The sequence below is a fragment of the Adiantum capillus-veneris genome, chromosome 21 (assembly GCF_014529385.1).
Source record: "Adiantum capillus-veneris isolate H3 chromosome 21, ASM1452938v2, whole genome shotgun sequence".
In the NCBI taxonomy this organism is placed as follows: Eukaryota; Viridiplantae; Streptophyta; class Polypodiopsida; order Polypodiales; family Pteridaceae; genus Adiantum; species Adiantum capillus-veneris.
In genome coordinates this window covers 115,199,491-115,222,587 of record NC_140951.1, presented here as the reverse complement: position 1 = coordinate 115,222,587, position 23,097 = coordinate 115,199,491, and the positions used below count along the sequence as shown (strand labels likewise).

Below are 23,097 nucleotides of genomic sequence, written 5' to 3'. Positions count from 1 at the left end.
CTGCATCAGAGGATCTAGCTAGGTCACTTTGGCTCGACATGCACAACGCCCGGTCAGAGTACTGACCATGGAGGAGATCTACCTATCCCAACTAGCTCGTTTAGCCGTTTAGTCCACACCCAGCAGTTTAGAATTCCATAATATTTTATTTTGTCATCTTCTTACTCTGACTTTGTATTAGATCCATCACATTGTAACTTTCTTGTCTCATGTCTCATAGGTCACTTTGGCCTTTCGAAGACGTTAATATAACATTTCATTTCATTTCTCTCTTTAATTTTTTTTCTTTAATTTTAATTTTCTAAGCATACATTAATTCTCTCTCTCTCTCTCTCTCTCTCTCTCTCTCTCTCTCTCTCTCTCTCTCTCTCTCTTTGATTACCTACACACACACACACACATTTCTCTCTCTCTCTCTCTCTTTCCTACACACACACACACATTTCTCTCTCTATCTCTCTCTTTCCTACACACACACACCTCTCTCTCTCTTTCCTACACACACACACACCGCTCTCTCTCTCTCTCTCTCTCTCTCTCTCTCTCTCTCTCTCTCTCTCTCTCTCTCTCTCTCTCTCTCTCTCTCTTTCCTCTACACACACACACACACCCCGCTCTCTCTCTCTCTCCTACACATACACACACACCGTTCTCTCTCTCTCTCTCTCTCTCTCTCTCTCTTTCCTACACACACACACACACGATGTAGAGGTAGAGAGAGAGACAGAGAGGGGGGGGGGTGGAGATGGACATAATACCTGCGCAGCAGGTTTCGGCCAAGACCCGAGCAAGTGAAAATGGCCCCTGCGCGCGGGTTTCGCTTTTTTCCCCCAAATTTTTTTGCGTCGCTATACGCGTCGCTATACGTGTGGCAAATAAAAGCCTTTCCACGCGTATATCGACGCACACTGCGACGTGTATAGCGACGCGTATAGCGACGCCCACTAATGTCGTCGATATACGCGTGGAAAAGCATGGTCGTTGATATATATGCGTCGATATCTTCATTTAGTGTTGTAGTGTCATAATCAAGTTTTAAGCTACCGTCGACTTGTGTGTGAGAGAGGAAGAGAGAGAGTGTGAGCTTCATCAGTGTGATTCGACTCCACCGTCATTCTAGGCTTGGTGAGAGCTACACAACAACGCAAAGCATTCCACACGAAACAAAGCACGCGTGTTGACGCATCTATGAGCCATTTGTGGTCGTAAGTGTATCAAACAATGATTTTTTTCTGCTTGCAAGTAGTCATTAGAATTGTGGAGACATAAGCTACGCATAGGTACTCATAGGTTTCAGTTTTGTGCACTTTCAAATCTTTGCTCTGTCTTCATACGCATTTTTCACAGCTGGGTCTAGAGTGAGGTTTTTAGGTGTAGAGGCTTTGGGACAAGTGTATCCTAGTGAGGCAATGGTTTCCTTAAGTTTCGTGTGATTATGGTATGGTTTAATGAGTTCCTTATGTTTGTGTGCCTGTGGGTTGGTGGTCATGTAGTTGAGAGGAGTGAGATTCTAGATTGTGGTTTAGTTAGCCTTCTAGAGTGTTGTATGTGTGGGATGGTCTCAGCCTGACAAGCTAAAGAGATTGCCTCCATGTGCCTATCATGTCATCTCTATCCTCGATTGACATTATGTTGATCTAGGTTGTGTTGCATGCGCTTTATGGGTGGTGTGCTTCGCTCCCGCAACATTGGCGTCATACTCGAGGAAACGAGGACTTGAGTAGGAGATTCTACTAACACTTGTGTGATGATCGAGTGGATACCCAGAAAGCATGTGTCTTGCCAAGGGTCTGTGACTAGGTAGATTTAGTTAGGATATTAGTTGTAGATTAGAGTAGTTGTTGGTGGTCGAGTGGTTTGTGAGGTGATAAAAGTGTTTGCTAGTCCGATTTAGAATCTTTGAAAAGCTTGCTTTTGAGGGGAAAAATGCAATAAATATCTTTCTATTGATATTTTTTATGTTGAGCGTATAAGAGGGCACCTGCAAGGGTTCCATGAAGAAAAATTGAAATTCTGTAAACTTGGACATCATACGCATATGATGACCAAATTTGAGAAATTTGACTACACTAGAGTGTTCAAAACGGGGTTTTTACCCTAAGTACACCTTGAGACTAGTGTTTTCACCCACCTGTGACACCCAAAAGACAAAAGACGAAGTGTCAAAAAAAAAAAAAAAAAAAAAAAGAAGTGATCTTGAGCATGTTTTGGCATGAAAATTGGTAGAGGTGCTTGAAAACCAGTGCTAGAGACTTGGGGATTCCTATGAATGAATTATGTCCAAAAATGCATCAGCAGAATGATCATACGTGTTTAATGTCTGAGGGGTGATTCTGACAACAAATTTGACTTTTTGATTGTATGCCTATCTTTTGCATATTGTGTTGAGCACATACACCAAATTTCATATCATTTGGGCTTATAAATTGAAAACTAGGGGGATTTTACTCTTTCAGGGAATTTTCTTGTTCAAAAGTGGTGGTTTTGTCCAATTTTGACATCCAAAAATTGTTGTAGGCACATATTCTTGTTGTACACATCAAGTGCACCTTGGGTAGAAACAAAAGTTCATTTTGGCCACCTAGACATCATACGCCCATGATGTCTTAGAGGCCAGATCTGAGGTCAAAAGTTACAACTAAGTGCACCCTTGTGATCTACAACATTTAGGAAGCATATAGGCCAAATTTCATTAGATTTTGAAGCATTTTTGGGCTTGCAAAGACCATAAGATAGATCTAGGCAAGTGATTATCTGAATTGACCATAACTTGCACAAAAAGTGATGGAATTCAATTCTAAAAGTTAGTGTGAGTTGTTAGTGTAGTGAGGAACCTCAAGAGTGAAAATCACTTTAAACTGATACCAGCTAGACATCATACACGCATGATGTTTAAGGGACCAAAACTGAAATTTGAGTTCACCAAGGTGTTAAGAAAAACAAAACAAGCTTACAAACCAAGTTTGGCCAAGCACATAGACATCATATATGTATGATGTCTCAAGGCCTGATCTGACAGTTCAATTCCACTTTAGACCACACAGGGGGTTGGAAAAGGATGTGTTAGGCTTGTTTGAAAAATTTCATCTCATTTGGAGACATACTTTTTCATTTAAAGAGATTCTTGCACATACAAGTAAAGGTGAAAAAGTAGTGATTTTAAGCAGTTTTGATATCCAAAATTTGTTGTGATCACATATTCTTGTTGTGTGCATCAAGGAGTACCTTGCGTAGAAGTCTAAGTGAAAACTTAGGGATGAGATTTGGGTCAAATTAGACATTTGAGTATACCCTAGTAGCTCCACCCTCCTAGGATCAGGTCATATGCAAAGAAGCTAATCTTCCATGTCTTCCGTATCCATTTGCAAACTTTGGCGGCCAGTCCCCGCGAGGTCGAGCACTTGCTAAACAAATATAGGGGGTCTTAGAAGTCGCCCTGCAACCAAAGCAAGGCGATCCCTCTATCGCAAACTATAATCCTAGTTGGCATGGCACCCCATAGCACCTTCCAGATAAAGCACTTCATGTAATCATGCCATTTGATCTCCCATATGGCATTAATGCTTATTTGCCATCGCTCTTCCAACCAACTTTTCTTCCATATTTTTGTGAGTGGGGCAAACCAGTCTACTTTGTAAGTTAGCTCATAATAAGTATCATGGGTCCTGGGGAGCAAGAACACTCTATCTTTCGGCCAATGCCAAGCTTTCCACAAACCCGAAGACGGGTGATGATGATACTGACAAAACTTCCAGAAGTCTATTGGTCAGAAATATTTCATATAGACCCAAATTATGTTGCAACACTAAAAGCTCCACATCCTTCCAACAGAGGTTTATGTCATCCCAAAGATCAGATAGTTTAGAGATTCCTTTATTGTTTAACCTAGCGAGAAACTTCCCTCCAATAAGGGTTCAAAGAACCCCTTCCAATTTTGGAAATCCAGGGGAACAATGGACACAAGAGACCTTGAAATATCTAAACTTCTCCCCTCATTCCAAGGTTAAAGTTGCTCTGTCACACTTTCGTGTTGGTTCCCCTGTACTATCTCCAAGCTTAAGGAATGTCTTGAGAGGCGCCAGAATCTTGTCGTGCACTATGGACTCATTTTAGTTGTCACCTTTCAAGGCAAGCTCTGCTTTACTTATCATATCCTAGGCCATAATGGCCCATTGTGTATGCTCCATCAGTAAGATAACTAGCTTGGCACACAATGCTTCAACATGTAGCATGGGGTCTAAGACCCCAATGTCGTCTTGTTTCTTTGGTTTTGCTATCCATTCCTTTGGTTTTGCTATCCATTGGCAAGGGGTTGTAGCTTTAGTGTTTCTGTTCATTTGATAGGCTTCAAAAAATCTTTCCAATTGGATTTGCTCAGTTTTAGCAGTGGCGGCACGAAGAAAATGTAAGGGATCATGAAATCATTGATGACGATGACTCTACTATGGAAGGGGAGGAGCACGTAATCCATCTTCTTATTTTGCTATTAATCTTGTTTAGGAAAAATTTGAATTGTTGTTTATACAATAGGCCCATCCCTAGTGGGGCAGCCACGTGCCTGAACACAATGTCCTTACCAATAACTTCGCATGAGCATTTTGCAGGGTCAAACGAGTCGCTTTCAGATAGAGAAATTAATCTTAAATTCTCAATATTTCACATTGAGCGAGAAGCAGTGGAATATAGTTGGAAAATCTTAAGGGCTCTTCTAAGCACTAATGGCTTGTCTTTTAGGAAAAGCAACGAATCATATGCAAACAGCTTTGCAAGTAATTATTTACCTCCAGGAAGTGATAGACCTTGAATTTTCCCTTTTGATGCACTGTACTCCCGCAAGGTTACCAGAGGGTGAGAGCCAATAGCAAAGAGTAGCAAGGCAAGGGGGTAGTCTTGTTTGATCAATCGCTTGACCTCAAACATACCCACTATCCTATTGTTGAATAATAGCTCAAAGTAGCTTCCCACCCCAAGTGTATGCACTATTGCATACATCTTGGGTCCAAACCCCAAAGCCTTCATGACCATCACAATGTATGAGTTGGAGGATACTTTCTTTCTTGGTGACAGACGTGTACTCAATGCCAACCATGGCTACCAAGATGTTATCATGTATAGAACGTCCTTTGATGAATCCATGTTGATGAGGAGTGATGACTTTGTTTAAGATTGGAGCCAACCTTAATGCAACTACCTTGGAATGAGCTTGTACGTTGTCATGTAGCTCTGCTTCCATGGTAGGAAAAAGAGCAAAGAAATGTAAGCTAATCTTCTTTGAAGCCTACACATTTAGTGAGCAGTGATTAGGGCTTGATAACAGGTCAAGTTTAATGATTAATGTATGCCAGATGCGACTTTAAAGAGCCAAAACATGCCTTAATGATGCTAAAAAGTGCTATGCTTGAAGTGGGCACGGATGGGATATTATGATCTAGAACCACGGTGCTTGAAGTGCTCTATCAACCTGTCTTTACGGCTCGTCGATTGGAGCTACGATGAAGAAGTTATGGTAGTTTGAAGTTTAGGATGATTGCAGATCCATACCAGCTTGGGCAACTGTAGCTGAGGTGAGAGAAATGAAATGAATGCACGGGCCTGAAGTGCTCACTTTGTGGAGCGCGTCCGTCCTTTTGGATCAGTGATTGGAGTTACGGTTGCCAAGATATTGGCCGTTAAAGATTCACCGGGGGCCGGTTCCATACCGGTCCGGTCGGCTCGCTGGGTGTCTCAGCTTGGAGTTTTTTTCTTTCATCCAGGGTTTTGGAATGCATGGAGCACTAATTGCTTTGAGGAGTATCATGTTCGGAATGTCGTCTCTTGGAATGCAATGATTGCGGGATAACCTAACAGAAGCAGGGCCAGGAAGCTGGATATTTTCAACAAATGCCAAGACGGGACAACTCTCCAAATGCAATCACTTACACTTGCATCTAGCACGCTTGTGGGAAGGTCCGCAACACTAAAATGGGCAACAAAACTCTTGATGATAATGTCGGTCGAGGGCGGCTGCAGAAAGATGTTGTTGATGGAAATGCTTTAATCGATATGTATGCCAAATGGGGTGCCCTTTAAGGGCCACCCACCCAAGCTTAAAAGGATTGGCCGCCCAAAGGCTCATCATAGGCCGCCTACCCGATTAAGAAGCACCATGGCTGCCCACTAAGGAAAAGGCCGCCCGCCCAAGCCAATTAAATGGCCACCCAATGGGAAGTTTGGGGAGGGCGTTAAGTGGGAAAAGGAGAGAAAATAAGAAGGCATGGCGGGCAGATGACGAGGGCAGAGCGCAGGTGGGACAGGGAGACTTGCGCCGAGCATCAGATGATGTCGAGCAAGAAGGGAAACAGGTACATCTTGCCAGCGCGCACATTTTCGCCCCCGTTGAATTTCATGCGCCGACATCTGACGGCTGCCACGTCATCATTAACATTCACACGCCACATCAGTCACGGCGCCGTCACTGATGGGCAAGACAAAAATAGCAAAAAAAATTAGAGGAAGCGGGGAAAAGCATCGAAGGCAATAAGGGAGGAAGAAGAACAAGGAGGAACGGGCTTTCTCTAGCTCACGGAGACAAGGCAAAATCACTCTCTCTCTCGTCCTTCGGGAGCATAGAAGCAAGGGCTCTTCCTCTCGCTCTCGGCTCATCGTTGGCTACTACAAGGCAAGCAAGGAGAGGAGCTTGAACAAGAAGGAAATCTTTTCTTTCTCTCTCTCTCTCTCTCCCGAGCTCGGACAAGGGAACCTCTCTCTCGTTCTTGAGCTAAAGAAGAGGCAAGAAGGAATTCGAAGATAGTGACTGAAGACATATCAAGGAGATGATCTAAGAAAACCGGCGGGGAGGGGTTGGAGCAAGGAGCAAAGCTCCCTCTCTCTCGCTCTCATGCTCGGCAAGATAAAGGAGGGAATCTCTCTCTCTTGGCAAAGGGATTCGAAGGGAAGGCAATTAAGAAGAGAGATAACGAGGGTAAGAAAGGCAAGAAGCGGGAAGGGCACGGAGCTAGGAGCGGGAAGCAAAATCTCTTTCGATCTTGTTCTCGGCTAGTCTTCGGTAAGCAAATCAAGCAAAGGAAGGGAGAAGAGGGAAAATATAACGAAGCAATCAAGGTGAGGAGCTTGAACAAGAAGGAAAGCATGCGAGGAGCTTGGACAAGGCAAAGCTTTTCTCTCTCTCCCTCTCGATCTCGGCTAGCAAGCCGGCAAGGGAAGATTTGAAGCAGTACCTCGCTCTCGTGCTGTGACGCAAAATCAAGGGGCTCTTTCTCATCATAAGCAAAGGAATTGACCTAATTAAAGAAGCAGAAGGAAAGCACAAGGCAGGCCCAGCAAGGGTTAAGGAAATCGGAGCAATTGAAGAGCGGGAGGAATTTAAAGCCTGTGAGCGGCAATCAAACCAGTGCAAAGCATAAGGAGCAGGAAGCTACGAAATAACTGACAGAGTTGAAGCTTGCTGAATCTAAGGGCAACCGAAGCAAATGAAGCGACATGAGGGAATTTCCATCACCGTTATCCTTTAGAGATTGAATTAGCATTTTGGTAAGTCCGATGTCGTTAACGGCCCAATTAATCCTGTAAACGGGAGCTTAAACTCCTAGTTAGCAGCTGATCCAAGTGACGGTGCTGTTAACAGCCCGCTGTCGTGCCGCTCCGCACCCATGACAAGAAAATGAGCAAAGGAATGCTGATAAAGAGTATTTGAATCCTGCATGGTTAATCAGCAGTTATAAGGGCTTGTTAACAAGACAATTTTAAGCTGAAAGTGTGCCCGATGCAGCTTTGAAGGTCAGAAGATGTCTTGGTAATGCTAAAAAGTGAGTATTCTTGAAGTGGTCATAACTGGGATTTTATTAATCCAAGTTGAAGTACTCAAAAAGCTCTACATGCCTGTCTTTACGGCTCGCCAATCGAAGCTACGAGTAAGAAGTTATGACAGTTTTAAGTTGAGTCAGTAGCAGATCCATACCGGATTGGGCAACTACAGCTGAGGGAACAAAACTGGAATGAATGCATCAGGCTGAAGTGCTCACTTTGTGGAGCACGTCGGTCTTTTCAGATCGGTGATCGGGATTTCGGTTGGCAAGATATGGCCAGTTTAAGTATCATCGGGGGCCAGGTTCGAACCGCCCTGGTCGCCCTGATCAGTCATCCATCTAGCTTAATGTAGTGCGGTGCCCGATGTGTATGCCAAATGTGGGCCGATGCAGGTGCAGTAAGTGCTTGAGGAGTATCATGTCCGAATGCCGCCAATGAAGGAAGCTTTGGCCGGGGAAGAAATGTTGTGCTTGACAATGCCTTGACCGATTTGTATGCCAAATGTGATGCCTTTACGAAGGCCGACCGCCCAATGGATAAGCTTGGAGAGGCTTTAGTCAAAATGTATACCAAATGTGGCACCCTTGTAAGGGCCAGGGCCGGCATGTACGACCACTAGAGAAACGGCCACCCAAATTAAAAAAGGGCCGCCCAATCAATTAAGGGGTGCCCTAATTGTAAATTAGTGGGAAGCCAACGAAAAGAAAAGAAAGACCATGGCAGCGAGCAGCGCAGAGGAGGAAAAAATTCATTGCGGTGGCCGCCGTGGCGCTCGGATGAAGACGTTGCAGAAGCGAAAGTTGATCACAACGCCAGGGCGCTCCAGTTTGGTGCTACTCACGCCAGATTTGGTGCTGGCCCAGATCCGGCCCCGCCACGTCATGGAGACAGTTCCCGCCACATCAGCCACCCATTAGCGATGTCGCTAATGGGTAGGCTATTTTTAGAGAGGGCGGCATGCAACCTAAAAAAAAGGAGGTCGTGTGATTTACAGAGTTTTTTCATCATCTCATCATCTTGGTGGGGAGCCTTCTCGTAAGCTCCTTAAGCTCTCGGGCCTTCTCCTCATCAGAAGCATAAGCTCGATTCCTAAAATCCTCCTCATAAGCTCTAAGCTATTAAGCCTTCACCATATAATCTCATAAGATAATCTCCTCCTAAGCTCTGCATCATTCTTGAAGAAGATTTTCGAGGCCAAGCTCCTAAGCTCTCATTATCATAAGCTTAACCTCATAATTAGTCTCGCTCTCTCTCCGGAATCAACATAACCCAAAACCCAAACCTCCTCAGCCTCATTAATAAGCCTTAAGCCATTCTTAAGCTCTATATATCAAGCTTGATTTCTCATCTCTCGAGCTAGTTCTCGGCAAGGCATGCAAGCAAGGAAGATGGAGGTCGAAGCTTGAGCAAAATATTGTCACAGATTAAAGCAAGTAAGGAATTGAAGCCTGCAGGATCACGGAACTGAGTCGATGCCTAATCTCAATTCATTAGCCAAGCCTAATCTCTGAGCCTAATCTTATATCATTAGTCGAGCCTAAACCCATTCAATTCTGGAAGACAAATCAAATGGCTATTGGAAGAGGAAGTTCCTAAGCCATAACGGGAAGAAGCAGAAGGCAGTATTAAGCAGGTCATTATCACTTTTCTTGATTAGCACCTGGTTTAAGCCAGGATTCATCTTGTAAGGAGCATTAATCCTCCATTAATGATTGATTAATGATGATTACGGTTGATTAACTGGAATTAAGAGAACTGTTTGTTTTGAGCACTGTTACCATTAATTGTGCCTGCTGCACCTCTTTTCCCGCACCTCTCACAGCCAGGGGCCCGGTGCCTTCCTGGCTCACCTTTCGCACAATTATCCCCCGACAACGAGACTTTTCCTTCATCGATTGAAGGAAAACCAAAATTCATCGATTGAATTTGACCTCTCCAATCTTATAGATTCAGGGGGTATCACACTACACTTAATAGTGCGAAGGAATTCAGCTTTTTCCACCTTGACCTCTTGTGAGCATAGTTCGGGCTAACCAATAATCTGACTTAGATGGTGAAGCATGAGTTTGGCCATACTATTCTTGTCTCTTACAACATTTCCCTTCTTGTCAGTGATTTCTGTAATAGAATCCCTTCTTCTTTTGACCTTCAGATCTCTAAAGAAATGAGCCTAGTTGGCCGGGTCAGGTTTGAGGGCAAGCTCTCTAGCAAGCAGTCGGGTCTTTTTTATCTCCTCAGCTTGCGGCTCAGCAAGTAGCACTTTGGCTTCAAGCCATCTTTTGTGCTCCCCTTTGGAGGCTCTTCATTTTTGCATACTTTTAAAGAGCTCCTCTACTTCTTCTTTTAGCTCCTTGTTTGTGTCCTCTTGAGATTTTGTACTAGAGGCCCTAGTCGTTTGATCGTTGATTGTATGCTACACATCAAGGAGGACCAGGCACAAGGGTTAGCAGCAGCCACATCATGCTCAAGTTTACAGAGATCTTTCTTAGCTAGGGACCCAAAGAGCGCACCTTTTGTGTACTTACAAGGTCTCTAAGATTATCCCATATCCAAATTGGTAAATTGACAAATTCACCCCACACAAGCAGTGTAGAACACTGTGGCTAGATATTGGATGTAGTCAATCGTTCCGCCCTTGTTGAGGACCGCCAAGCTGGACATCCATTTGGTGAGCTCGATCTATCTATGATGGCACTCTGTCCATAAAACCGAACACCAACGACAAGCTGGCCATCATAGCAAGCTGCTTTTTAATCAGTGCTAGTGAGATCGATACCATGCACGCATTATGTCTTCGACCACCTATGGTAGGCTTTTCTTCAAACTTGAAAGGTCGTCTCTCAAACTGATGGGACATAGACAGACACACGTCGCTTTCCCTCCTCAAAAAATCTTTGTTTGCCCAATCGACATGCCGCTATCCCCCAAGAATCGATCCGATCCAATGCATCTCTCCTGGATCTTTATGCCCGTCAGTAGGGCACCCCACACCACCTTCAATAAACAAATCTTCATAAATTGGGGCCACTTTGGTTTCCAAATGTTCTTCGAGACTTTCTCCCACCGTTCTCAGGCCATTGTCTGGCTTCTTCCATCTACTAACATAATATGGCGGAAGGGCTCCCCTTTACACGTGTCACAATTTGCGACTTGAAGGCTAAAGTCCAGAACGAAAAAAAGCCCAGTTGCACGTTGCACGCGATAAAGAGGGGAAGAGAGAGAGAGGCCGGCTGGCAGTACTATATTCTATATTTAAGGGGGCTAGACCAGTTATTCTCGTGTATGATTATACGATATATGCCTTTAGACTGAGGTTTCCATCAAGGTTGGGGGTCGGGGGGCTCGCATCACCATTCCTGAGCAGAAGCAAGCCATACGGCCGTTGGATGAGAGGTATGGGCATTAGATGAGAGACATATCAGTAGCCGAAATATGGCTGAGTTGCACCGAATCAGAGTCAAACGTCTCCACCAGAGCCCTCAGCATGCAAAACGAGCTCAAAGCTTGACAACTCAGTATGTGAGATTTGCTGCGCGGGACAGCTCCTGAGCTTTGGACAACTCAAGACACAGAATAGTGCATCTTCTGACAGTCGGTATAGCAGCAATTATGTGGGTCAGACGACACCTACCACTATAACGTGGGTCAGACAACGCCGACCGCACTGTCTCTGTGCTAGTAGGCTGCAGCCACTCCTCGCAGTCCAGCACTCTCTCTGGTGTGGCTGAGTGCGTCCTCGCTCTGGTTCCGAGATTTACTCGCTTTTGTCAAATCATGTAACTAGCTTCTCTTACTGTCTCCCCAACACCTCATCCCATTCTGCAGTCTTCCTCACACTCGATGACACCCCCGGTAGCAGCGCCGTCAATGTTAGCGACGCTAACATCACCACCATCCCAGTTTTTCAAAGTGAGACATGCCACTAACGTCAACGGCGTCGTAGTTTTCCAGGCTTCGACACTTGCTTCTCTCTCGCCAGCTTTGCTCAGTCCCACTGCATGTCTAGCCTATGTATCACTGTCAACGCAAAGCTCTGCTTCACTCTTGGCCCCCTTCTCCCTGACACCTGATGGCCGGGAATGGTCCGTTAGTGACCATTCCCCATAATCATTATTCGCGCCATGGCTCCTGGCTCCCCGTCGGTCGCCATGCGGTCGCAGTGATTACGGGGAATGGTCACTGACAGACCATTCCCTACACCATAATAGACTACTTCCAGGCCATCTCCAGGCATCCCACTCAAACTTGAATTCACAGATTGCCATTACAACCTTGTTGAGATCTTTTATCAATGTGTTGACTAACAATATCTCAGAGCCATTTAGTTGATACTAGGTTGCCATAGTCAATGGTTTTCCAGCTTTACTATTACTGTCCCAAAAGTGAGCTGGCCGTTTCAAACCCTTATTATTCACTTTCCTGGCCATTTCTATTTAAAAGGGACTTTGAGGTGGTCCTACAACTTTAGAGAGCCAGGGGGACCACTCCAAGATGGAGTTCTTGAAGTACCTGGTTTGTTCCCCCCACTCCAAATCCCTAGCTTCTCTTTTACAATTCCTTACCAATTTCTTTGAGATTCCCCCCAAACTTAGATTAGACCACGTCGGGCTAAGAGTTTTTCGTGAAACTCAACTCCTTTCCACTTACCACCTTTTGAGCCAAGTTTAGTTGTATACAACATACCTTTGGTAGCCCAAGCTTGCTCTTGTTTAGCCAATGAGACCACAAATTTGGCGCAACGCGTCTCAACACGGGCAATTGGGTTAAGAATTGGATCGAGCGACAAGCTCCTATATGGCCCACTACCATGGTTTAGCAGACTTTGTGTTGTTTTTCCATAAAAATCGTTTTACTAGTTTTAAGAACTCTTTCCAGTGACACTTAGCCATCTTGAGCAATGGACTGGTGAAGGCAATATAGGGGAACATAAATGAGTTTAATACTTTAATCCGGCTCGAAAATGGAAGAAGAGCATACTTCCACCTTTTCATTATTGTTCTGACTTTTTCAAGGACCAAATGAAATCTTTGTTTGTGAGTCATATCCACCCCCAAGGGGACCCCAAGATGTCTGAAGATATTCCCTTTTGAGACAATCTCATCTGGCCAATCAGAAGGGTCGAAGGAGTCATTTTTAGACAGGAAGACTAGCCTTGACTACTCAATATTACACTTGGAACCCGAGGCCACGACAAATGTTTGTACAATCTCCAGGGCTTTTCATTGCCTAAACTCGCCAAAACTCGCCATTCACTTATGCACTTAAGATGTTTTGAAAAGCTTTTTATTTTTTCGAGATTGGGGAGACCTAATTCACTATTGCTTTATGATATTCAATAAGTAGCTAACTTGGACCTTCCAAAATGGAAAGAAGAATGTGAGAGTGTCTTCTAAGGCATGAAGCAAGTGATTACTAGCTATGCGGGCTCCTAATGAGAACTAACCTCTCTATATATCTCAACTCAACCCAATCTCATAAAAATAAGCATCCTTTCAAAACATCTTATGTGTATAAATGAAGGGTAAATTTAGGAAATGAAAAGACCCATGAAAGTGGAAAGTCAAAAGACTTTTCATGGCCTTATAAAGAGGTGGGTCCAATGCACATTGCTACATTTTTCTTTTTTCTAATGCTTTATTTTTCCATGAGTGTTTTCTTCTCTTCAGAGTGTCCTTGCATTATGTAGATAGTGAATATATATAGATATAGAACCAAAAAGCAAAAAATTATTAGTACATGCAGTTTATTTACTACACAAGCAATGGAGCGCACTTATTTAGAAATCGAGCTTATCATGATCACATGGTTTATCCATTCCAGTGATTTAGGCATTATCTCTTGTTGAGACCATTTTCTTTGTTAATGAGCTATTTTTTCCTACCACAACCTATTGGTACATATCTTTTAGAGTTGGTAATGAAGTGGATACTTGCACCGCATGATTTTCAATTGAAGAAACCAATAGAACCTATGTGTGATCTTGAAAATGTTTCCATACTCTTTCTTTATGGTATTTATTGGAAATCTCATGGAGCATCTTATTGTGTATGATCCTATAGGGAATCCTATGACAAAAAGAGTGATCAAGCTTGATGCTACCAGTAACAACAAAGTAGAGTAAATGAATTTAAAGCTTGGCTTGTGAGTATGTTTTGATCTGTGTGTGCATTGGCTACAAATTAAAGGTGATTATTAAGCAAGTTTTAGATGTTTGGCAAAGTATCTATCTAAATTGAAGACCGTCTTATTTAAATTTTAAGGGACTTCCAAAATGGTCGTAAGCATACGAAACTAAACACATCTACATGTTATTGAATGAAGAAGCACACAGTATGTCTTGGCTCATGGGTTATGGAGGTCTTTGTGGTCAGACCAAGGATCCTTCATACTATGGGAGGAAACATCTCTCCTTGGGGATTAATCATAAAAAAATTATCATAGCACGTAAGTGCAGGGGAAGATGCGGGATAAGAGATAGAGATGTATGTCTATTGACTAGTACCTCGCCTACAAGCATTGAAGCATTAAAGAAATATACATTTATCAATTGAGCTCTAAATTACTGATATGCTGTCGTATTATTTCTGCTGCATGTTTAATATGCATGTATATACTTTATTCCCACATTATACCCGAATACAAAGTTTTTCGGATCAATTTTTCTTTTTATTGTAATATATTTGGAAAAATTAACAAAATACCCTTGAAACTTGTGGAAATCCCCAAAATACCCCTCAAATTTTTGAAAATTTCAATATACGTTTGCATTATTTTGAGATGGACTTGAACCCAATTTATGCACAGTCTAATGTTTATGACAGTGGAGATCTATCATTTATCTTCTTATTAAAAAGTATTCATCAATGAGCTCACAAATGAATGAAATTATTGGAAGAGCCCTCAATACCACCCAAAATCCAAGTTCTATCATCTTCTATTGGAAAATAATTGTTTTTGGAGATGTTTACGATGTTAATTAGGGGTATTATGGAAAAAATGAAGGGCATTTTGGGAATTTTCGACCAAATATGAGGGGTACATGAGGAATTTTTCAAATTTAAGGGGTATTTTGAGAATTTCCACAAATTATAGAGGCATTTTGGTAAATTTTTCCAATATATTTTCATAAACTTATCAAATATAGAGATTCCTTATTTAAAAGTGCTATCCAAGCTAGATGAAGATGAGCCTATACTTACAAAGAGCACTCTTTAGCTCTTGAAAAATGCTATCTTGATAGCTATCGAGCGGTGGAATAGTATGAGGAAATGCAAAGAGAAGTTGAAGAGCCACATGAAGAATAGAGACATGGCTGGAAATATCATATCAAGCTTGACCACATGCTTCAAACAAAAATTCATGTGAAATGGAAAGGACCATTTTGTGTTTTGAAGAAGTTCAAAAAATTCAGAGACAGGTAAATGGTTACCTTTTGAAGAAATAATGTGCAAGGCTAATGATAGTGGTTGACGAACTAGGGCAGGCTCTAGATGATCTAGGGAAACCTCTCTCGACTTTGCTAGGTGCTTGAGCATTTTTTAGGCTGGTTCAAACGAGCCCGGCGGTAGAGCGCCTTTGCTTGCTGCTTCCACCAACAGCCCTGAAGGTGGAAGAACACAAGAAAGAGGGATGTTGAGAGAGGCAAGTACTTCTTCCCTGTGCAAAAGCACAAGAAGATTTAGAAATTTTCTCATGTAGAAGATCTGAGTCTTTTTCAGTGTCTTTCACACAATGCATAACAGCATGAGCTTCTGCTCAAGAGGCACCGCATACCTAGCTAGGTACGATTGGGGACAAGGGATCACAGAAGCTCATGATGTTGAGGTAAGTCACAATGTGGGAATTATTGTGAGAATAAACTTCTTGGGAAGGAAAGGGGGGGGGGGCGGGGGGGATGATTTATGGCGCGCCTAGAGGAAAGACTGGTTTTGCTGCAACCATTCAGCTCTCCCCACGCAGACTGAACACCCCTGTGAAGATCTTTTCCGCCATCTTCTGAACCCACCCTTATGTCAACATGTTGAAAAGGTGTTTAGTAGTGCGAGGCCTGGGTACTTTGTAAATAACAAGCTATTGGTGAATATGCTGCCACAGACAATGCAGCACAAGTCCCCCTTGAATAGTGCTAGGAGTTTATGATAAGTCAGATCCCCAACTCAACTGCTTCACAAAACATACGCCCAATACGCAATTCCAGCAACCATATCCATTAATGAAACGGGACTAAAACTTGACCAAAAGTAACCCAAATGCGACCAAGCATACCATCTCCCACTCAAATATGAGACTAGCAAAAAGCACATTTAAGACAAGCAACCCAAAATGCAGCATACTATACATGATTTTGAGCACATACGATTGGTTTACCCAAGCACATGACTCCGCATTTGCAAACATTTTCAATTAGGAAAAGTAAAACTGAATTTACAAGCTTTAGAAGGTAGAGGAAAGAGAGTTAATCATAGCTTAAGCATACATTCAACACAGCAAAATCAGCATAAACACAGTAGTAATGGATTGGAAAGGTTTGATATTCTGCTGAAGTTGATTACAATGAAGGCGGCAACTCCAATGGCTACACTCATAATGCTGCAACAGCTTTGGTTCTCTAATCTCTTCAAAGCTCCAAAAATGGCCAAAGACTGAAAAGACCCTTATCTAGTTTTAAATATTAGTATTTATATCTAGAACTAATTTTACTTAAAAGTGACCTAGGGTTCAGATTTTACAGCACCATGCACCTTGTGCTCCTCTCAAGTTCATTAATACAAGTTTGTTAATACATTCAATCCTTTACAAAGAGAACATATCAAAATATTACAAAAATGGAATCTTGTTAATTAGAAAGAATCCCCTTCAAAATTGGTATAGTTACATCAGTGGCTTTTCCAGTTGGCGTCTCCCAGCCTTCCCTCCCTCTTGGTTTATGTCTTCAAGGTGTTGTTTACTTGGCAGGAGTGCAGACTTCATCTCTTACTACGAGCCATTTGTTGAAGCATCTGTCTGAGAGGTGTATTCTTCTCAAATATGGTGCAGACCTAGAATATAGTATCATATTCAAAGACCCTGTGTAGCACACCTCTTCAAATGTAGCATAAAAATAGACTTGAAGGAAGATGGTGAGGCCATAGAGAGACTCTTTTGGTGGTACCATAGATCCCAACACATGCCATCCGTATCGTAATGTTATTTGATGCAACAAAAATTGGCCACTAAATATAAATTCCCTTGAACCTTGGCAATTCATGGTACATAAATGCTAGTTGTCAGCAATGAACCTCTCTCTCTCTCTCTCTCTCTCTCTCTCTCTCTCTCTCTCTCTCTCTCTCTCTACATTTTCTTTTCAGACAACATGTTTGGATCAACAAATGAAGACCTCAAAAGAAAAAATGATTGAAATAATAATAATCTTGAAGACATCCTCAATGTGTTTTGGCTCTTCAATTAGCACTGCCTTTCGGCAAAAAGGGAGGGTAAATGCTAGGGAATTTCAGCCCGTGTACAACGGAGCACCCTTCCAATTTTTGGAAGGTATGTTCTATTTTCCTCTTTAATCTATAGTCTCTCTTCTTCTTTGTTTCCTTCTCTCTCTTGCACCCTCTCTTTCTCTCTCTTTTTCTTCAATCGGAGTGAAAGGCAATGCCAACGTCCGTCTCCAGACGCCTATTTTGACTTACCTTGACTCAAAACACATTGTTTATTCTTAAATTTTGTTGGCAAAATTATGCTGGCACAACCCATGCAAAGAGAGGTGTTCTGATTGTTAGATTCAAGAAAATGTGACATCTGTAGCCAAGTTACTTCAAGACATTCTTTTTCTACTTCAATACTTGGAGCTTTGCACAAACCAGGGTAGTCATTTCCATCTTCTGATTCCAAATCTAGGGCTTGGGAATTAGTATGTATGTTCGATGTATCCAAGACCTGTTCATATCAAAAAATGGCCGCCTCAAATTTTTGCAAGGATTTGAAGCTGGCGCAAATTTCAAGACTTTTAATTGAAAAGTTCAAATTTATGTAGAATTTCCTTCTAAAATATGGTTTCCACCTTCCTCATAACGGGGTGAAAAGGATCCAAAGCCGGATTGTAAAATTATTTTCCCGAGTCCTGTTCCAATCTAACCTTCTATGCCCAATTCTAGAAACATCTTCATGTCAAAAAGTACACATCCATATGCAATTTCCTGTGATAGCAATGGAGTTGCATATATTTCCTACCAGAAACTAATATCTTCTTGTCCCAAACTTTCATTTTCTTTAAGCACATAAAGCATTTGGAGGTTAGGACAAGCAATCTTCTTCATACATACATACATACATACATTTATCTAGATAGATAAACAGCTACTGCCCTAAAGTACAAGCTTATTCTACGATGAATGACTGTTTGTTGTGTGGAGGTCAAGGACAGAAATGTATGGGAGAAGAAAAGATCCAATCCAGAGGCGACCATTATGCTCATGCACCTCAGTAACAAATTTCACGACTTTTCCAGAGACATCCTCTAATATCTGGAGGAGTGTACCATTGGATATTAAGTATTTGGCAATAACACCATGAGGTGGTGTGCCACCATTGTAGATAAGCTGGACACACTTGAAAGGAAGAGGAAGTTGCAAGAAGGCCTGACGAAGCCAAGGGAGAGGTCCTAACACTTGCCTCACTAAGTTACGGTGCCGATGCATAGCAACCCACAGGTGGTCTCCTTCCTTGCTCAACCTTACATTGTCCGGGTAGCCTGGTAACACCGCCAACACCTCTGTCTCCCCTGCTCTTGAACCCTTTAGCCAATGCCTCAACAATCTAGACAAGAAAACCCATCACACATCAATCAAACTTCCTAACAAAGCTAGTAAAGACAAGACAAAAGTAAACCCTCCACCTAGAGAAGACATGTATGCAAAGATTGCATACAAATGTGCCCATTAACACCTCCCTCAGTGATGTAAACAAGCTTGGAAATCCATATTTAACAAACTTTCGTAAACCAATGTATTTTCCTTGCAAAGAAACTGCTCAAAAATATCATTTGGTTTCCTGGATGCGATCATACTGTCCTCAGACATTCAAGATGGATAGCTTCAGGCGAAGAATCCTGAGCCAGATCTATTGCACCTCTCTCTCTCTCTCTCTCTCTCTCTCTCTCTCTCTCTCTCTGGTAGATTGGTTATGCCATTTCCCTCTTGAATAACAGGTCTTGAGTTCAACTCTCCTCGTCGGGTAGATCTTTAAGGTCTCTTGGGATAGTTTCCTACGATGTAAAAATTCTCTTCTTCTTTCTCTCTCTCTCTCTCTCTCTCTCTCTCTCTCTCTCTCTCTCTCTCTCTCTCTCTCGTAAAGTTCAGTGATTTTGCAACTTTTGTTTGTGTGTTTCTATTGAATTTTCGCTTGAGTGTCCAGGCCTATAACAATGCTTCAAGTGTGTGCTTTTTAGAAAGCATACCGGTTCTTCAAAAGCACACAGAGGAGTCAGATTTTTGTTAGGAGGCATGGAAGGCCATCTAGCGATTCAGAGAGGAGGAGAGCTCGTCCTCTTCTGACAGCGAACAGATGAGCAAGAAGACCAAGGAGTTCAAGGAAGGGGGTCAGGCCGTCAAGTTTGAGACATTTTCAGGCTACCAGGACACCCATTAAGACCTTGAGTTTATACAACACTTTGACGTCACCTTCTCTAGAGGTCAGTTCACGGAACAATCCAAGGTCCGAAGGGCGGCATCTTACTTGAAAGGAAATGCACAAACATGGCGGTCTACTCTGTTGTTACGCAGAGATGTAATATGCAACGGAAGTGAATGATGGTGTATGGCTCAAAATGAGTGATCAGTGGGTGCTCAAGGTTCCTTTTACTTAGCGGAAGGGAGAGCCTTCCTTGACTTAATGAGCGAATGTGCAATGACCAAAACAAGAGAGTGGAATGCAATTGTGAGTGAGAGTGCTAGAGAGAGAGAGAAGAGACGACACCGGATGGGGTTCCAAACCCCCCTCCAAGGGCACCCCTCTCTATTGCTAGAGAGGTATTTGCTGTAGATTGCACAAAGTCTGTAAAATGCTTCTAGATGTTGTGGTACCTGCCGACGACGACGATGATGTTGACAACGATGAGACAACGACACCGACCGAGATCCGCGACCGAGATCCGCGAGGCTAATGGCTGAAATCTGAAAACGCTAGGTGAACTGCTGAGGATCTGCAACTGCGGTGCTGCTACAGGCGGATTTGCAAATATCCATGCATGCAATGGCTGGAAACTGCAAAACGTTGGCTGTCTGTAAGCTGAAAACTGAAAACGCTGGCTGAAATGAGGGCTGAATTATGGTCGCTGGCTGATCTACTGCGATAGGAAGAATGCACCGAGGATCTGCTACCAAAAGGGGTGCGGTACGGCGAGGCTAAGGGCTGATCTGAAAACACTGGTTTCCTTGGCTGAAACGATGGTCTTGCTGCTCCCTGAGAACACTGAAGAGCCTGTGGGTGCTGAGCCTCCTTGTGTCTTTTGCCTCTTCTGCTTCTACTGGACGCCTCCTGCCTCCTTTCATAGGTACTTTTTGTTGGGTCGAGCAGCCTTTATGAGGCTTCCACGATTTGGAAATCAATAAAGTCACTTATTAAGTAAAAGACCATAAGAGGTGTCTCACATGCAGTCACAAAACTAGGTCCATGCGGTGGAACATGCTCATGCTGGGTACAGGGTGTTGATGCTAATGATCATGCTCATGCACGGCCTGTGTACAGGCTCACAAGGGTGTCAGAACACTTCCTAGGCTACCTAAACCCTAGAAGTTGGAATAGCTTGTCCACATGCACATAGGGTTAGATGTCCACCTGACAAGAGAGCACCTATGACGTGGGTAAAAAATTCAAGAAAATTTTCACGTCGGCTTGGATATCAGATGAATATGAAAGAGATGTCATCACGGCTTCGCATCATTTGAGAATGACTAAGAAAGATATATTGGATGACTACTACCAGAGGTTTTAAGATACTTATTTGCCAATGTCTTCCTTTCAAAAGATTACTTTTAGGGACCAGATTGATCGATTTTGCTATGGTTTGCCAAAAGAGATCGAGAGTATTGTCTAGAACAAAAGTCTCACTCTATTCAAAGACTTATGGGACATGCTAAGCAAGAATTTGGGATGCATGCCGGCTCATTGATTTATCCTAAGAACAGGACAGTATCCACCTCAACCGGGCAAGAGGCTTCCAACGAAGAGAATGAATCAGGAGAACCAGATGACAACTCATCACACGATTCAGGAGAAGTAAGAGAATCAAGTGGTAGCGCATCCGAGCGTTCCAACAAACTAAGGGAACCAGATGCAAGCTCATCAGAGTATTCCGAAGAAGAACGGGGATCAGACGATAGTGCGTCTCAGAGTTCCGACAATTAAGACTGACGTGCCAAAGGACAACCCACAGGTCCAAGGACACAAAAAACGAAAGGAAAGAGAATCAACTGGTAGATTAGAGAACTCCACAGATCAAGATTGAGGTGCCAAGGATAGGGAGGCCAGCAGGGTCACCAACAGGTCACAGGGCGCGCGAAAAGAACATAAAGGTAAGGGCCCACTGGATAATTTGGTCTAGGGTACTTTTTGGCCCTCAATGCAAAGTGGATGGAGAAGAACATCGCAAACCCTCTTCAGAGAGAGCTGTACCTTGAAGCTTTTGGCCCATTACCATAGTGTCTATGCCAAAAGTTACCGATGAACCAGCACGTTGAATCTGGTGTGGTGCGGACTGCACAAGACAGAAGCCACTCCAATCCTTTGTCACAGATTGCCTAGATTGAATAAAGTCACTGATTTCTCCTTGAGATTTTAGGGTACTGACAAGCTGACAATATTTTGCGGAATGACTTTATCAACAGATGTGCACTGAATTGCAAATTTCCTTGATTGAAATCAAAACATGTGCTCTTTCATGTGTGTATTGTAACAAACATGCAGAGAAAGACGAAATGTCTGCAACATTTTGTCCGATGAATGATTTGAACTTAGTGCATCTAGACATCTGTTAGAGAACAGCGAGATCCGGATGTGATGGCTAAGTGAATGAGAACTAAAAGTGAATTGAATGAGATTCTAGTACATCAAGATGTCTATCTAGATGAGATGACTGGATACTGTTGTGAGTGCATAAAGAGTTCCGAAAGGATGAGATGGCTACGCAGTGATCTAGGTGCATCAACAGTTTTGAACGAAATGAGATGGCTAGATTGAATGATTGAAACACAAGTGTTCCGTGAAAAATAAGTGTCTGATTTTGTGAATTGCATGCTATGTGGATGTACTGTCTTGTGGGGATAGCCATGGGCATGGTTTGCTTGATTGAACTGTCAAAAGAAAGGATATGAATCTGATAGTAACAAGATTTACCAGATCAAGACATCTGTGAAAAGATTAGTGCGGTCTGGATGTGATTGCTGAATGGTTACAATGATAAGGATTTGTACTCGAGACCCTCGACAGAAATGCGATTGATCAGTGACTAATGTCTTTGTAGGAGTGTTGGATTGGTGGAGTCCGGTGCATGAGTACATAGAGTCAATGTCTACTAAAGAAACTTTCTGTCCTTTGGTTGTTTTTGCAGGCGTAATCGAGGGCGATCACAATTCTTTCAAGAGGGGGGAACGTCACAGAGTGATGACGTGGCATGCCCAATTGGAAGAGAAATGGCCGAATGGAAAAGAGAGGCTGAACCGACCAACTTAAAGAACTTCTGAGCACCGGCCGTGAGGCCTAAAGCAAAAGCTTGATTTCTGGAAGTGATTTCCATAAATTGCATTGGCATGCTGATGTGGCAAGCTATATGGAATTGTTGACGTGGTAGGCTGTACGAATTTTCGTAAACTACGCTGCTGTGCTGACATGGCAGGCTGTCCGGATTTTCACGTTTTGTGCTGATGGCCACTGGGCACTTTTATGAGATGCTTTTGAGAGCAGTTGCTTTTGGGTGAAGTGCTTTTGAACCTGATGCTTTTGAGGCTCTAGCTTTTGGACAACCCTTGTACTGTTTATAAGAGACATTGGGGCTTCACTCTGCAGAGCGTCTGGATGTAGAGTCAGAGAGTAGGGGACCCTCAAGGGTTGTACTGTTGCGAGCATAACAATAAAGAAATACTGAAAGGGGCGCAACTCTTTGATGCCGGTGCTTCTGAGCGCGGAACTCCGCCACTCTCTCTCTCTCTCTCTCTCTCTCTCTCTCTCTCTCTCTCTCTCTCTCTCTCTCTCTCTCTCTCTCTCTCTCTCGCGCGCGCGCGCATAAAGTTCACTGATTTTGCAGTTTTT

The 23,097-nt window shown here is 43.0% G+C and overlaps 1 protein-coding gene across 2 annotated transcripts in view; it reads right to left on the bottom strand.

Moving 5' to 3' along the window:
* Positions 1–18,038: 18,038 nt before the first annotated feature.
* The window catches only part of LOC147431584 (protein STRICTOSIDINE SYNTHASE-LIKE 3-like), a 55,449-nt gene continuing 50,390 nt past the window's right edge, over positions 18,039–23,097 (bottom strand). For both annotated transcript variants that reach the window (XM_086494136.1, XM_086494135.1), the window contains one exon: positions 18,039–18,609. In XM_086494136.1, coding sequence (XP_086350262.1) covers positions 18,177–18,609 — 433 coding nt within the window. In that variant the 3' untranslated portion in view covers positions 18,039–18,176. The remainder of the gene's footprint in view (positions 18,610–23,097) is intronic.